Source organism: Boleophthalmus pectinirostris, unplaced genomic scaffold, assembly GCF_026225935.1.
Source record: "Boleophthalmus pectinirostris isolate CB_2022bp ecotype Guang Dong unplaced genomic scaffold, ASM2622593v1 HiC_scaffold_21, whole genome shotgun sequence".
Classification (NCBI taxonomy): Eukaryota; Metazoa; Chordata; class Actinopteri; order Gobiiformes; family Gobiidae; genus Boleophthalmus; species Boleophthalmus pectinirostris.
Window position 1 is genome coordinate 26,052,174 of NW_026571175.1, and position 17,878 is coordinate 26,070,051.

Consider the following 17,878-nt stretch of genomic DNA (forward strand, 5'->3'; position numbering starts at 1 on the left):
GTCTTCTTGCTCTGGTTCGATGATGGGGCAGCTCTCTCAGATGTCCAAAGGCTGTAGTAGCTGTAACTGGGCCCTGCATTTGGGGGCTTGCGTTGGTTTTTACTGCAATACCTGGCCTCTCGTTTCAGGTAGCTTTGTGGCGAGGAAGCTGCCGGCCGCGAGGGCACCGGCCGCGAACAGGATGGGCACCGCTTTTGTGATCCCCACGAAAGACTGGAAAATACTGATGCCCAAAACAGCTGCAAGCTTACACAGGGCGTTCAAGAAGCCAAACGCTGTGGTCCTGCGCACAAAACGGAAATACAGTGGTTAGAAATGTGATGAGATGTGATGACTTGTGATGATTTTTCAGTGTTCAGTCAAAGCAAATACAATAATTTAACATTACAGCTTGGATGAGACAGAATTTCCACAAGAACAGACACGAGATTAGGTCAAAGAGAACAAGAAACGGTGATATTCTGAAATCATTTATTATAAAATAATTGTATTTTTGTTGTAGATGTAGACCTACTTTTTGGAACTACATGTAATTTAGTAGCCATTAAAGTATCTATGTCAAATTGGACTACTCATTTAACCAAAACACAGTTCACATCATTATATTTAAGATTTAAGATGAAGTTCTAATTTTTTTTTTTTATAGTTTTGCCAATTTATAGGTTTCAAACTGTACTTCCTGTTACCTAGCAACCATGACGTACGCTGGGCCAAAACTCCTCTAATGTACACAGATATTTTTATTAGACGAATAAAAATAGAAGAAAACACATTTATTTTGTTGAAATAATGTTCACAGTATCAGAGAGTTTCTCATATGAAAATTGTGACAAACGTTTTGGACAGAATTCTCTACCAGAGATGCAAGTCTTGCAAGTTGTGACTTGGACTCTAGTCAGACTTGAGTCACTATTTTTAGGACTTGAGACTTGAATTGATAAAATGGACTAACATTTTGACTTGAAGGTCAGTGACTTGGGACTTGACTCAGACTTGAGGCCTGTGACTTGAGAAGACTTGAGAAGCACTTTTAAATCAGATTTTTTTTCTATTCTGACCATAATGATTCACACTAAGAACTTGTTAAGATGTTTAAAAAGGAAAACATTGCATTTCTGCAACTCTTATATACTCTATAAATACTCATATATAAATAAATTATGGCTTTATAAGTACAATTTATTTTAAAAAATCATAAATTGCTAAAATCTAAGCTATATTTGGAACTTTAGTTTAAAGACTTGAAATGACTTGAAGCTCAAAGCAAACGACTTGGACTTGACTTGAACTTATGGGCCAGTGACTCAGCACTCGACTTGGACTTGGCTGTATTTGACTTGGGACTTGACTCCGACTTGAGGTCAAAGACTTGAGACTTATTTGAGACTTGCTAAGCAATGACTTGGTCCCACCTCTGTTCTCTACTTGCTGTAATTTTCAACATTTTTTTTCAACTTTTCTTCAGAAATTGCTTCTTCATTGGTGTAAAACTATAATTTATATTTACAAAAGATATTATCTCAACAAATTTAGCACTTAAACTCTTTTCGGCCAATCTAGACGTGAACTACATGGAAAAATAATCAGGATCACAAGATAATTTTCTTCATGTGTGCACGATATTGTGGCAGTTTTATCTCAAAAGATCTTGTCCTGTCACTGTTTAACATAATTTCCCAACAGATATTTTCAATTTTAAATCTATGTGGGAATACATGGAAATGTAAGCCAACTTTAGTTCAAATAATTAGTTCAACAATTAATGCTACTGTAATTTAAATTTACTTTTCTCTATTCTGCTAGACTACCTCTAATTGGCCGAACAGTATTTGCCCCTTAAAAGCTGCTCTGTTTGAGACAACTTCAGATAGAGTAGCATAGAGAAACAAGATACGGCCACAAAGAAAATAGGTAACATTTTATCACTGAAACCACAATTTGAAAGCTTCACTGGCAGCAGAACTTTGTCTGGCAAATGATCAGGCGCTAAACTATACTGTAGCCAAATGGAAATAAAGACATCAGTTTATAAGCTTGTGTCAAAAGGCGAAAGGCAGTAAATTCTTTCACCTCGAAATACACATCAGAGACCTAAAAGTGTCTTTCTCACACACACAAAATCAATATCACTTTTACAGGAGCAAATTTAACAGCTTTGTCCTGGTGCCAGACTCCACAGGAAGACCCGATTCATCACTGAGGGCTGGGCAGGTAATGATTTTGGCTCAGGCAGTGAAAGATCAGCTGTTTTAGTAGCGACCATTCGTAGCAATGGAAATATGCCACATTATAGTATGATAAGTAGCAATACGAGCAGCAGTTGTAATATCATGCATGTAGTTTGTTTTGCAGATGAGTCTATTGATACTTTGCAGCTGATCCCATAAACATTCCCTGGGGGAGTGATGCTAACTGTAGGCACTGCTCTGTCTGAGGCTTGTTAAGACTTTAATCTGAATCTTTAATTTTAACAACCAAAAAAAGCAGACTTAGTTGGAACTACAACATGTGAGATAGTTTGTGCTGAGCAAACAGTTTTTCTGTTAGTCGTTCTCACCTTTTTTGTTGAAAATCAAACTCCTAAACATATTGCATTATTATTATATTTGTTTTAAATTAAATTATCATTACTATTTTACTTAGTCTCCATCTAATTTTAGTTCTTCAATTTTTTATTTTTACTATAACCTTAAGGAGCTTTATGTTAATGTTTTATGTTTCTGTTGTATTTGGGTGAAACACTGGGGTGGAGGTGGGGTTGCTGTTGTTTTTAATTATTGTAATTTTTTTCTGTTGCATGTGAAGCACTTTGTGCTACATTTCAAATGTATGAAAAGTGCTATACAAATAAAGTTTGATTGATAAACAGGATCATGAACCCTCGTATTAATGAGAGGCTCCTGAAAATGTGTTTCTGCAGTGTTTGCTAATGCGTGCATTGTGTCAACATGGTAACCATTGAACATTCTGCCAATAGAGACACATGTAGAACGCCCCCAGTGTGATGTCACTGCAGAGTATCATTTGTACATCTATCCTTTACCACCACTTGAGGGCGCTGTGTAGGTTACAATTACACTACTGATCAAAGCTGATGTCTCAATTAGGACTAAAAGCAGTAAGCACAAATAAGTATTGTTAGCTGAGTATTGTATTGCAGTATTTTCTGCACAACCAGATAAGTTTCTTGCTAATTACACATTGCATGAACAGTAAAACAGTGAGACCTTTGTGACTGGTACCTTTTATCTGAGGGGTAGAGCTCCACTGTGAGGACATCCAGGGCGTTCCAGGAGGCGATGCTAATACCTCCAAACAAACACAAGAGGGCGATCATCCCAGACTCTGTGTTTCCAAACATGAGGAAGAAACAGCTGACACACGAGATGACACTGGACCCCGCTGTGTGATGACAAAAAAACAAAATAAAATTGAAAATAATTCATTCTTCATCATCTGCTAACAAATTGAGCTGTCTTTTCACATTTACTCACCCAGCATTCTTAAACGACCAATTTTGTCCATTAATAGAGCGGAGACAATGTTGCCAGGCAACACGGCCAGGGTGCCGAGGAAGTTGACAAAGTAAATCATGTAAGCATTGTTGAAGTCATCGCTGAAGTCCAACATGCAGCCTTCTTTGCTGTGATAAAAGGAACTGTTCAGGAGCTTACAGTTCACTAACCTGTATTTGAACAAGTCTGAGAGGAAAGACATAAAGATTTTAGTGTTCGGTACAACATTTGTGAAAACCACTGAAGGATTGTTTGTACAGTTTAATTAGTATTTAGTTTAAAGGTGCATTGTGTAACTTTTCCAGTGGAGGGTCTGTCAGTGCTTTTCTCCATGGAGATGTTATTGTTTTGTCTGTAACATTTCACAATATGGTATGAAGCATTTCTATCTTCATGGAGACCAAACCAGACCAAGTTAAAGGTCAGATCTCTGGAGAGGCAACCCCGCTCACAGCCAGAATGCCAGTTTTTTTAAGTATTTTTGAGCAATAAAACCACCTGCAATTGAATAAATGTAAGGTAGAGCTGTTTAATGTCATATTGTCGAACATTCCAGGAAGAGCAATGACACATCAAGCACAAGACAATCACAACAAAAAAGTTACATAACGCACCTTTCAGAAATTATTCTTTAAATACTCAAAATTGCTGCTTAAACACTCTCAAAGCAGCCCAACATGCACAGAAGGCAACTGGCTTGGTGGTTCAGTTCAGCAAGAGGAGAAATATTTAACATAATAACTTATAATAGCCCAACAAATGTGTATAATTGCATATTGTAACAACAAAAACAACAGTGAAATGCAACTTAGTATTAAATTACTATGTATTATACAGCAAATATAATTGGCAAAGTCTGTCAAGCAGAAAAACAGTTATGAAGGAGTGCCAACTTTAGTAATTAACATCTTAACTCAGAATTGATTGCTGTGTCTAATTCTCATTCACTAATTAAATACAGAAGAAAGCAACTGCATAAATATTTTTTCCAGGTGTCACATTTGTGGTTTGTTAGTATTATTTTGATCTCATTATTCATGAGATATGCACTCACATCTGCGGCTTTGGAGGCTGAAACACCTCTGCCGGATTCGCGCCGGATTTGTTTACGTCGCTACGGTGACACTTGCAGAAAAGTCACCATGGAGATGACTAACAGATGTTCCCGTGGTAGCCTTCAGCCGACCCATTGTTTCCACCAATGAGATATAAATAAGGCCTTATTATATATCATTGGTTTCCACCTCCCAAAGATAACAGCTGTTAAACCAGTGAACAATCTAAACCAACCAAGTGCGCCTGCCGATTGAACACCCCTTATATCTTACTTACACACTGAAATCATTACCTAATCTATCAGTAATTTAGCAAGTATGGACTATAAAGACAGAATCTACTCTACATACATTATTATCATCCTAAAATCATTTAAACCATTGTTTTTGAGTCACCTTGTCACGATCTGCATACAGGTCAATTTAATGTTGAAAAGAAAAAGAAATGGGCTACATTTAATGTCCAAATAGGCAACTTATGGGTACCTTTTACTGCTGGTTCAATTACTGTTTAAAACTTGAGTAATACTAATTGTTCAGAGAGATATGATCACTCAGTCAACAATAAAATATCTTCATTAATGTTCAATAATGGTCAAATCCACCTTTATTTTGTGATTTAAGAATAATGTCTATTGACTTGGATTGTGAAGGTTTGTGACTTTTAAAATATGTGTCCCTGATATAAAAGGATGAGAACTTCGCACATCAATTGCTTGAGACGGGTGCGTTGGAGGAGAGTGAGCAGCCAGAGAACATAGACAAAAATCCCGCACACCATCTTACTTGCAAATTGTGAGAGTTATTAGGACAAACCGTGCAAAGTTTCGGCACTAGGCCTTCATCTGGCAAAACCTATAATATGGTTCCCCGGAAAAAAAGTTTGGGAAACACTGATTTAAACTATGGAGCTCTTGACATCTGAACATCTAAAAGCGATCGTTATTATCAAAGTCTTCCATTTTTGCAGCTTTATCGCAAACCTTCTATGTCTTAGCCCAAAAAAGTAAGAAGTAGGTTATATAAAAGAGCTCTGGAAAAACCCAGTAAGCTGCTGGTTTAGTTTTTGGCGTCTTAAAATCTCCGTTGGTTTAATATAAGGTTAACTGACTTCCTCTTTTTTGCCTACCCTCCCCCACCGCCCACATTCTGCAGGCTTGGTCAACAACACAAACAACAATTAACACTGCGTTCAGGCATCGATTTTCCTTTTCCTTCTGTAAACACGTTGGTAAAATAGACATATGTGAGTTTTGAAGATGGTTTGCTCAATATCTTAAAGGCATTGTGAAAATTCCTGCTTTATTTTGAAATGTTGCCTGAATTAGATTTTAGTTCTTGATTTATTTTGAAATGTTGAGTGAATAAGATTTCTTGGTTTATTTTAAAATTTTGACTGAATCTAATTTAACATCAGTCACTGTTTACCTGTATTGTAGAATAAAGTTGAGACGAAAGTGCAGTTCCTAAAGAAAGTGTGGGTGGATGTGATGTCCTCAAAGTAGCACTCCTCAAAAACTGAATCCTCAAACACCATTGATTTCATTTTCAAATTCAGAAACCTGCAAGATTTCATAGTTCCAATTAGCACTTTATTTATGATTCACGTTTGTCCACTGAAAGCACTACTCACTTATCGTTAAAGTAGTATCCCTGGCGGTGGATTTGGTTTTCCAGTGTAAAGTTGAAGGTCACATGCTCCACTCGCTCTTTGGTGAATGTTTTTGTGCGAGACTCGTACTCCTGTTTTTGGATGTATTTGATCATGTCTGGGAACCAAACTGTCAGACCGTAGTAGCTGCACACAGTATAACAGAATTAAATAAATACATAGGCTGTGGAAAATACAGTATAATGTAAAGTTTTATATTGATTGTACCTGAAAGACATGCTAAACCACACAGCCATCAGCATAAAAGTTGTGCGTTTGTACTCTGGATTGAAGCAGGCTAGAATGTTGTTACGAATCTGCAAAAAGAGTAACAAAAAAGTTACTGAAAAGCAGTGCAAAAGTCTTAAGTTATTAAAGGTGCACTATGTAACTTTTCTCTGGGATGGTCCAAAACCTTCTTGTCTTCATGGAGATATTATTAATGCCTTCCACAGAACAGCATTTACCATAGGTATCTCTATGAAGACAAGCAGTTTGTGACATTTGAAGATCAGATATGTAGAGTCACTCACAGTAAGAATCAATTTTTTGTCAAGGTGGTGGAACCATGACCCGAAAAGTTACACAGTGCTCCTTTAAGAAAGATTGGAAGCATAAAAAGAAGAAAAGTAACTGATACAAGACCATTATCAAGGAGATGGTATCTCAGACCAGTACTCAGACCCAAATTTACATTATGTTGAACCAATGACTTAACCAGGCTGGTACCACCTAGTGTCTCCGCTCAATTTAATTTTTTTTCCAGCGACTAGGTCAGGAATTGGTATACACTAGACGGTTTGCACGAACCCCGGAAGTTGTAGACCGCACACCAGCCAATCAGCAAAGAGCTATGAAGCCATGAAGTCAAACTCAAGCGCCTGTCTGGTTCTCTTTTGTGGTACAGCACAACAGTAAATAAAGCAGTCGAGATGGATGTAGATGAAGCCAAACATTCTGTGTTGGCAACAATTCCCAAGATTGAGGACTTAAAGTAGGAAAAAAGAGAATGTTTAATGAATTTTATCAAGTGGAAAGACGTTATTGCCCTTCTTCCTACGGGATTTGGAGCATTACATACGTCACAACCAAATAGCAGCGAATGGTTAAATAAAAAAGTACTCGCCTACTGTCGAGTGAATAAATCCTAATGCCTAATGCCATGGTCAGATGGTTTCCACGAAGTGAAACCGGCTGATGAATCAATGACTTTTTCATTAACCCTCTCAGGCTCAAATTAATTTTTAGTATCAGGAAAAATCTGATATTTGGGGAAAATTATAATATGGGGTAGTAATATACAATTCTGACTTTTTTATCCTTTGTAAACAAAAAAAGTATTTTGCACTTCTGGCAGGCCGTTTGCGTGTAGCCATTCTTGCACAGTCTGCATTGCCCACATTTATCAGCATGGATGGGAAAAAAGGCTCCTGAGTAAAAAAAGCTCATAAAATATGGATGTGGAGTAAGTAGGTACTTGGAATTTAGCTGTTGCAAATCTGCAACGCCTGCCTGGAGAGGGTTAAAAGTGCATTGTGTAACGTTTCTGGTGGAGGGTCCATCACTTGCTTGTTTCTATGGATGTCATTGCTCTGTCTTGAAGGTTCCACAGTCTGACATTAAACAGATAGATATGTTATTGAATCACAGGCATTCTGACTGTGAGTGGGGACGCCTCTCTACAGATCTGACCTGTAACTTGGTCTGGTTTGGTCTCCATTAAGATAAAAAGGTTTAATACCATACCATGCATGACATTTCCATGGAGAAAAGCATTTGATTGACCCTCCACTTGAAACGTTACACAATGCACGTTTAAGTAGAACGCAGAGAAAATGTCATGTTTGCTATTACAGGTTCATAAATAGATGGATAGATTTTAAGAAGAGCAGTGGGCGTGTACAGTGAGAGAGCATAGCCTGAATACAAAGAACCATCACACACAAAACACTACAGCTCTGAGGAGAGAAGCTGAAACTATTTTTTTGCAAACACGATTTACTCCTACACACAATTAATCTTTTACTGCGAAAAATACACCACGCATATTATGTGCACCGTTTATGAAATAGCCCATTAGTTTAACACTCAGTAGTGAAAACGTGGGCAAATCTACAAGCTATATTTCAAGTTATAATGCGGAATAGGGATTCAAGGGGCAGCAAGTCAGTTAGATTTTATTTAAGATCAATAATCAATGATCTTGGTGTACCAATGAATCAAGCTTTGTATGAGACAAATCCATAAGGTGCTTAATTATGGTATATATTGACTTGGCAATGACAGTAAGTATGACAACATTTCTCATACATTTTAGACCAGGTAATATCTTAAAGAGCCCATATTATGGTATTTTCTGATCGATGTTATAATGTTGTTTTCTCATCAAAAACATACCAAGAGATTTTGTTTCATTCACACATGTTTAACACACAAACCCTGCATGTTTAGGCTTCTTCTCTCCAACGTAAACACTCCTTATGTTGTAATGTGGTAATAAAGGAAGTGCTCCAATGTGTTTTTAAACTCCAAACACCTTCAATTGAATCATTTGGATATTTTCAGCCCTACTACTACAATCTACTGAACAAAAGGCAAAAAACGACCTCTAATACTTTGGAAATGTAGACAGACTAATAATAGGATAACTGAAGCATGTGTGAATAAAACAAAACACAACTCTAGGTACAGAATTTTGTTTAATTGCAGATTTTCGTTTTCGTTAAGGTGAGCTCCTAGCCAGGATGGAGCTATCTAGTGCCTCTGCTTGATTTCATTTCTCTCCAGCGACTAGGTCAGGAATTGGAATACATTAGACAGTTCACGAAAAATCCCAGAAGTGCGAGTTCGGGCACTAGCCAATCAGTGATGAACCATACATTCTGTGTTGGCAACGATTCCTGAGATCAAGAATTTAAAGCCGGAACAAAGAGAATGTTTGGTGAATTTTATCCAGGGGAAAGACATTATTGCCCTTCTTCCTACTGGGATTTGAGAAAAGCATAATACACCTGTTACCCTCGTTAGTGGCACATTACATACATCCCGACCAAATAGTAGCGATTGTTTAAATGAAAAAATGTACCCGCCTACTGTCAAGCAAACAAATCCTAATGCTGCAAGGTCAGACGGTTTCTACGAAGTGAAAGCGGCTGATGAATCAGGTTAGTGAGTCCCTGGCTCACTAATAGAAATGATCAGGTTCGAACTTTGTGCATTTACCTTTTGAATATGTCATGGCAAAGAGCAATGTAATCAATAGGACAATCTGCCCACCCTTTGTCTGCCCTTCGACTCATTGACTGACCTGTTGGGACAGACTCATAATCTTGAGGCGGTAGCGTTGCCAGACCGGAGTGTCAGTTCCAGTGTCCACCAGCTCGTCCATCTGCTTCACTGTTTTAATGGTGGTGACCTGAGGGAGACAAAACACAGCCTTCAATCATCGCCAGACGACAAGAGACTAATTTAAATCTTGTCATATCTCCTTCAGTGCACTCAATAAAAGGGTAAGAAGAGGAGACAGTGCAGCAATAAAAGGCTGGTGCTCAAAATCTAAGGTATCTTCCCTATCTCTAGCCTTTTGTATATATATACATTTGCATACATGTTAGGGCCCATATTGCACTATTTTCTCATCTATGTTATAATGTTGTTTCCTCATCATAAACCTGGAGTTGTGTTTTGTTTCATTCACACATGTTTAACACACAAAACACTCACCTTGTGATGTCATGTGGTAATACAGGTGCTAGACTATGTTTTTAAACTCCATACACCTTCACTAGAATAATTTGGATGATTTTAGCCCTGAAAATGTCAGTGTCTACTGAACTAAAGGTAAAAGGTAGATGTTAATTAGATTTTTTTTTTTTAATAATTTAAATCCTTCAAGACATCACAAGGTAGAACAGAGCATTTTGAGCTTTGGAGATGTAGACAAACTAATAATAGGATAAATGAAGTATTTGTAAATAAAACAAAACACAACTCTGGGCATGTTTTTGGGGAGGTAACAGCAATACAACTAAAAGCTCATAAAAGTCCATGTTGCTCAATATAGAATCTTGAAGTGATCTTGTTGGCATTTTCATATTTATTAGTTGCAGTTATCAGGATTTCTTGCTGATTTCAAGGATTTGTCATGACAAGAATCCTCTGTTGTCCTTCAAATCAGAAAAGATTATATTTAATTCATATATGTAGACTGGTACATATATTTGTAGTTTCGAGTAAAGTAAATTCTTTAATCAATAAAGAATTAATAAAGTTTGTACAAATCTAACCAAGCTGTGCAAACATACGTCATTTTAAACCAAATCTTGCCTTTTATTTTGATAAACGTAATAATACTGTAAATGCTTTGTAGCACAGTAACTGGGATATTATGTATAAAATGCTTAGTGTTCATTGTTTATTGTGCATGTCTTGTATAGGGATATGCTGATAGAGAGATATAGATACTGGTATCCGATATCAGCACAGTTAGTGAAAAATTTGTTGGGCATCGGTTTCATGATATTGTTCCAGGCGATATCCTGGTTGGGCCTTTATTTTAATGAAACGTCTCCTAATGTTTGAACTTTTATTTATACAAAACTGTTCACTAGTTATTTGAAGGATAAATAACAACTGGAGCTCATGTGTAATAAATTAAGTGTGTTTAAGGAAATAAGTGTAATTTTTTGTCCCTACACTGATATCTGTTAATATTGGTTATCGGCAGATATTTAAAGTCCAAGTATTGACATCGGTATCATAACTGAAAAAGGTGTATCCCTAGTCTTACTCACAGAGAAGACCCTCTCCGGATACCCTTTGGCTCTCATGTTGGTGTCATGGACCTGCTTTAGTATCATCCAGCCTTCATCGTGCTTCCCATTCTGTTGAGGAGACACTCAAATATATTATGCATAGCTCAAAGCCCGCCCACACACACTGTCATAATAATGTTTAGCGGCGGACCTCTAGGTAGAAGCGTGGGCTCTCGGGCATGGCGTTGAGAGCTGCTATGGCTGCCACAGATGGAAATGCAGCGACCAGCACAAACACCCTCCAGCTGTGGAACTGATAGGCCGAGCCCATCTGGAAACTCCATCCTGAGGGAGCAGAGACAGATCTTAGGGCAACACCAAGGACTATGTAAAGAAGTGGACTTCTGACCCTGCCTCCCATTGACTTACACTGGAAAATTGTGGCCCCTCTCTCTGTCACTGCTGCTGTGAGCCTCATTTTGGTCTTAAAATGTTCATATTAACCCACTCTACATGATCCTGTTGGGGTTTCTTTTCACTATTTTGTACATTTAAAAGCTGTGGGTGACGTCACACTCGATTAGTCCACTTCTTTATACAGTCTATGGTTAATACAAACATTTTAAGACCAAAATGACGAGGTTCACTACAGCAGTTACAGAGTGAAAGGGACCAGTTTTTCATGTAAAACAACAACAGGTAAAAAGAGGCTATGGCATCAAAACAATAAAGGTGTGTAAATAAATGTAAGTAGCTTTTCTGGTGAGGGCTCTGTGACTAGCTTGTCTTGTTATTGATATGTTTGTATTTTTATGCCATACTTGAATTTTCAAGGCATTAAAATCCATGTAGAAAGTGAAGGGTCTACACCAAAAAAGTTACAGTTAATTAAAAAACTAAATCAGCAGAGTAAAAAATGAATAAGAGGGGAATATCATTGCAATGTTATATAGGCAGTAAAATATAATATTTTTATGTCAGATATGTAGCAAGTTGTAGTGTCTGGCCTTAGGCATAAAACACAGACCAAAATCAATACACAATGTGAGTGACGCAGAGTAAGGTGCCTCCAGGGAGGTCAAAGGTCAGCTGCAGAGTGGAGTGTGTAAACAGGAGCTCCGATAAAATGAGCCCTGGACATTTGGATCCAGAGATACACTTGTCAAGACTGTACCAAGACACGCCCACCGCTGCTCAGACTCGGTGTAACATCAATGTTGCACTGTCAAAATGAGGACCGCGGAGAAAAGATTATACATGGATTGTCTTTGGCACCTTTGCTACTGAAGAGAATATTAGTGAACTATATATCACCTGTAGTCAGACACATGGGGCAAAGTGCCATTAACCACTGAAAGCAAAATGTATCTTTTTTAATACTGTTGGATATGGATGGATATAAAACATATTAATGACTATGGCTGAGAATAGGACGCTATCTGGGCTAACCAAACGTATCAAATGTTTTAAAATAATATAAAATAATAATATAAAATTGTAACTTCAACTACAATATTTTAGATTAATGGATCCCAGAGTAGGTTCAAATAGCTCTTCTTCACAGTAATAGGATGAGATAACAGGAGATGAGGAGATGATTACATGACTGGACATTGTTCTGATGTTTGTTAAATTCCTCAGTCATCCAGGTAGGATCTATAGCAAAGGAGATCAAATATGTTTCGTAGCTCATTCAAGGTGCTTCTTCAGTTCTTCAGTTCTGGTCAGATTGCTGGTTGTCACTGTCTCATATCTGCCTGCAGGAAGGAGCTAATTACTCCTAAACTACTCTGAAACTACCGAGCCGCAAACAAAGCAATGTGGCGACGACCCAGTCTGCTGTACAACTCCATCTCAAAGCCACGGGCCACTCCTTTAAGGATAGTGAGGTACAGATCTTAGCCAAAGAAAAGAAATGGTTTAAGAGGGGAGTTAAAGAAGCTATTTTTGGTAGGCAAAACAATCCATCTTTGAACAAAAATCAAGGCTCAAACATCATTAGCAACCATTAGGGGCCTTAATGATCATGCTAATATGACTCAGCACAGTCCCCACTTAGTTCAGTTCAATAGATCTTGCTAACAAACAGAAACTGTAAACAAGTAGGTGTGTTAGTTTTAGAGTAGTCAGTGTAGTTAGCTCATTCCTTTCAGCAGATATAAGGCAGTGTCCATCAGCGTCTGACCAGAACTGAAGAAGCAGCTTGGATGAGCTGCAAAATGTTTCTCCTTTGTTATGACTGAATATTGTATATTCAGCCGTGACGGCTTTATTAGCTCACCATAATGTGGGATAATGGCCCAGGCCATGGCAGAGGCATAGATCCCTCCAATCATCCAAAACATGCAGAGCCAGCTCAGGTGCTCTCCACGCTTCTCCTGAGCCAGAAACTCAGAGTAATAGGAAAAAACGATAGGAATAGATCCACCAATTCTGCAACACAAATTAAACATTTTAATTAATGCACACTGTCCCTGCTAAATATACCAAATTAAAAGCAAATTAAATGTAGAAAAAATATCTTAGACAATAGACAGACAGAAACAATAATGAATGAAAATGGAGTTAAGAATTAAGAAAATAGTCTATAAAAATGATACAGACAAAAAGAAATGTTGGCCCTAAATAAATATAACATTCCACCATAAAGCAAATCATATAAGTTGATCTGTTTAAAATATATACATAATTTAACCCCAAAAATATTCATTTGTGGTCAACATAATTTTTTGAAGGAATGCATCCACTATCTAAAAGCAGTTGGCAGTACAAAGATTCTAAACACATGACACAGATTTCCTTTGTTTACCCGACTCCGGAGAGCAGTCTGCAGAACAGGAAGGTGCTGTATCCTTGGACGAAGGAGGAGAAGAAGGAGAAAATGCTGTTGATGGAGAGAGAGATGAGGAGTGCCTGGCGACGTCCGATTCGATCCGCGAGAGCCCCCCACAAGAACGCCCCCACCATCATCCCAAAGTACACAATCAGACCTGTGCAGAGGGACAAGAGAGGTTCACATTCAACATGTTATATGTTTTTCTAAGAAGTTTGTGTTTGTCTCCCTTGCTTGCGTCTCCATTTATATAGCTTAAAGATGCACCGTGTAACTTTTTGGTTGTGGGTCCGTCACCTGCTTGTTTGTCATTGCTTTGCCTGGAATGTTCCACGGTATGACATTAAACCGCTCTACCTTACATTTATACAATTACAGATGGTTTTACGGCTCAAAAATACCTAGAAAAAAGGCATTCTGACTGTGAGTGGTTTTGCCGCTCCACAGATCTGAGTTTTAACTTGGTCTGGTTTGGTTTCCATGAAGACCCTCCACCAGAAAATTTCCACAATGCACCTTTGAGCCCTAGATTCATGGTTAATCCTGTTGTCTGAACCTACATGGATTCATTGGATTTACACCTGGAGTATGCAAAAAATATCATATAGCTTGATACTTAAATGTGGTGATACGGTATAGTTTATGTGATACACTTGACATATTCACTGTTTTGATGATCTAAAATAATGTTGTTATTGTTTGTTATTGTTTAGTTCTTAAAAAGCAGCTTTATATCACAGAATATCATGTTTAATATATCAGTCATCACATGTATCGCCATACCATGATAATATTGTATTGTGAGCCATGTGTTGTGTATCGTATCAAATCATGAGGGACCCAAAATTTATATGGTGCTTTTCAAGACACCCAAAGAGCTTTTAAGTGCATCATTCATATGGGGGTCTTGTCTAAGGACACAACAACAGTTCCAATAAGAGCCGATGTTCTCCTGGTAGCACCTGTATTCCCAGTAGTCTCCCATCCCAGTACTATCCAGGCACAGTCTTACTTCTGAGAGCTGATAAGATTGGGCATTAATAAGATGGTATTGACGCAAATTTAAAAATGTCACACATTTTGAGGTATCTTTTGTTTTACTGAGCAGTTCTGCTTCACATATGGATTGGGCTTGAGTTCAGGGCCTTTCCTGTAATATGTGGATGGTCTGTTTGTGATAAAGCGCAGAGGTTCTTTGGTGCTGTTGACAAAAGCAGCTGTGGGGGCAGGAGACTATCACCTGCTTCTCTATTATGTATAAAACAAACATGCACACAAAGGCAGTGTTTGTCATCCTGGCCATGGCTCCAAATGTATTTTCCAGTCTGAGAACTGAACTGATCATAGATTTATGATTGAAATTTAGGCACAGAACAAAGATGTACCGAGTTAACTGGAAATACTCACAGTTTATCCATTCTGAAATAATGAGCTTTTCTTTTCTACATTTGCCCTGATTTCTTTGGGACATATTTGAATAAATATTATTCAAAATAAATATGTAGCAAAAATATTTTCAGCATATCATGACCTAAGACAAATATTCAACTCATATCGCACCTGATAATACATTTTTCATTTGCAAAAACATCAACATTTTCTGTTACATATAACATTAATGGAAAAATAGTGGATTGGGTTTGCTAAAGAAGTGCACATAGTTGCTTAACAAAGAAAAATGCAAGTTTACATTTTTTAAATCTTAAATGACACTTATTTTCTGCAAATGAATTTTTTAAGTATACTGTTAAAAGAGTCGTAAGTGACTACAATGGTCTATGGTGTGTATCTCACTGTTTTCTCCAGTTCTGTTTTTGTTTACTATGAAGGAAAAAGTAACAAAATATTTTAATTAAATAAAACATAACAATAAAATGACCTAATGTGTGATCCAGTCATTTTATTGCAGTTTTTATGTGTTAAATTATGTGTTAAACTGGTTAAAGGAACAGTTCGGAAGTTTGGACATAGGACCTCATTTCCTAGTGAGCCAGAGTGTTGGAGATGTGTGGAGACACTTTTTTAAAATATTCCATCCAGTTCTTGTATTTGCAGAGGTCGCTGGTCCTAGACTAGTGCATGTCAATGGTCATGGTCTTACCCACTCCACAAAGCACCCGAAACAAAACTATTATTACGCCAGACTGTCAATGTGAATGTCTGTGTTGATAGAATAATGTTTGAAATAAAACCAGCCTTGCATTTGAAGGATTTATGTGTGATCAGCAGCAGCGAGTTGTACTTTCTGACAGAAAGCTTGGCAGCAGCGGACTGATATATGAGAAAATAGTCCCTCAACATGCGACGATTCATGTGATGCAAGGTTAGTTTTATTTCAAACATTATTCTATGAACACAGACATTTACATCGACAGTCTGGCGTAATAATAGATTTGCTTCGGGTGTTTTGTGGAGTGAGTAAAACTATTTTTAGTGACAGGATAACTATGACCATTGACATGCACTAGTCTAGCACCAGCGAGTGCAAATACAAGGACTGGATGGAATATTTTAAAAAGTGTCTCCACATGTCTCCATCACTTTGGCTCACTACTAAATGAGGTCCTATGTTCAAAATTCCAAACTGTCCCTTTAAAGGTGCATTGTGTAGCTTTTCTCCATGGAGATGTCATTGTTTTGTCTGTACTATTTCACAGTATGGCATTAAACCTTTCTATCTTCATGAAGACCAACCCAAACCAAGTTACAGGTCAGATCTGCGCAGTCAGTCTGTTTTTCTAGGTATTTTTGAGTTATAAAAACACCTGTAATTGAATAAATGTGAGGTAGGAGTGTTTAATGTCATACTGGGAAACATTCCAGGCAGAGCAAAGACATATCCAAAGAAATAAACGTTAAATTTAAAAGAAGACAAAATGAATATACTTACCCAGCATGCTCTTGTTGGGCTCAGACAGACACATGTCCTTCTCCGCACTGGGCAGCACAAACCCCACGACAAAGATCTCCACCCCATCAGCCATCAGCGCCAGCCCCAACACGAAATACAGGCTCCACTGGAACTTTCCGTGGCCACATTCCTGCAGGATGGTCTCATACTGCTGGGCGAGCTCCTCTTGATCTTTCCTCCTCTCTGCATCTGACACCCCGATATCGGTGAACTGCTGTGCCCCTGCCTGGACTGACCCGGGACCTCCAGCGATGCTCGCTTTCCCAGAGTCCGCCCTCGGGATGCCCTGGTACTCGCCCTCGTAGATCTCGTCATCTTCATCGTGGCCCTCTGTGGAGTCGCTGTGTCCTCCTTCATCATCGTTGGCCTAAAAACAGGGAAACGCTGTCACTTAGCTTGAATTATACACAAAAAAACAGTCTAAAATTAGTCTGGAATCTAGTTATTATGATATCTAGTGTACAGATAATCTTCCTCTGCAGATAATCTTTCTCTTCATTTACTCAGTGCTTCAGATCCGCAGAGGAAGTTGACTGGCTAAAACGACCAAGATTCTGTCCAACCCTAAAATAGTCTGTGTTATTCTTGCTTTAAAAAGTTCCACATTAAAGCACCACCAATAGAAAACATTAGAATAGTTCAGTTCAGACCTGACTCTCTCCACGGTAATATCCTCCATCCTGGCTCCCCTGCATGGGATAGTCATCATCGTCATCCTCCTCGAAGCGGCTGTAGGAGCGTTTGGCATATTCGTCGCTCATTCGGTCCACAGAACGGCCCACTTTCTTCGTGGCCTGCCGTTTGACTTCTTTGGCAATGTCTTTGGCACCTTTAATGAAGGCAGTCCGGTTCTGGTAGTTGTCCTCCATTTTGGACAGGTGCAGTGGGAACCAGCAGCTGCAGTGGTCACCTCACTGTCTGGACTGAGGATCCAAATCTCTCAAGAAAAGATGTGTAAACCTATGGACAGAGAACGATAGAAAATACTGTCACTATACATTGCAAAAAATATCTCTAGGTAAGTTAAAATGACTTAAATTAAGAATATTTTACTTTATTTGAGTAGATTCAACTTGAAAAGTAAAATTATCTCTAATCTTATTTGTAAGTTCAAGCAACATTACATTGTGTTTTTTTTATTTTAAGTGCAAAGAGTTGT

The 17,878-nt window shown here is 38.1% G+C and overlaps 1 protein-coding gene across 2 annotated transcripts; it reads right to left on the bottom strand.

Moving 5' to 3' along the window:
- On the bottom strand, positions 1 to 17,588 carry LOC110168930 (synaptic vesicle glycoprotein 2A-like). Of its 2 annotated transcripts, XM_020934426.2 has the most exons (13): positions 17,370 to 17,588; positions 16,699 to 17,086; positions 13,785 to 13,965; positions 13,257 to 13,408; positions 11,187 to 11,320; positions 11,015 to 11,104; positions 9,529 to 9,636; positions 6,450 to 6,538; positions 6,204 to 6,368; positions 5,999 to 6,132; positions 3,495 to 3,701; positions 3,243 to 3,402; positions 1 to 283 (listed from the first exon to the last, which is right to left on the bottom strand). In XM_020934426.2, the coding sequence occupies exons 1-13, from the start codon at positions 17,586 to 17,588 to the stop codon at positions 100 to 102; spliced, it is 2,211 nt and encodes a 736-aa protein (XP_020790085.1). In that variant the 3' UTR covers positions 1 to 99. The 2 variants fall into 2 exon arrangements, with proteins under 2 accessions (XP_020790085.1, XP_055013361.1); XM_055157386.1 differs by lacking the exon at positions 3,495 to 3,701.
- Between the last annotated feature and the right edge of the window lie 290 nt (positions 17,589 to 17,878).

Bases quoted from the DNA above. Each gene is read 5' to 3' on its own strand.
- LOC110168930 (XM_020934426.2), bottom strand. From the start codon at position 17,588: ATGGAGGACAACTACCAGAACCGGACTGCCTTCATTAAAGGTGCCAAA. The intron at 13,966-16,698 runs GTAAGTATATTC...CCCTCTGCACAG, and splicing joins GCCCAACAAGAGCATGCTGG to GTCTGATTGTGTACTTTGGG. The intron at 9,637-11,014 runs GTGAGTAAGACT...TGTCTCCCTCAG, and splicing joins ATCCGGAGAGGGTCTTCTCT to GTCACCACCATTAAAACAGT.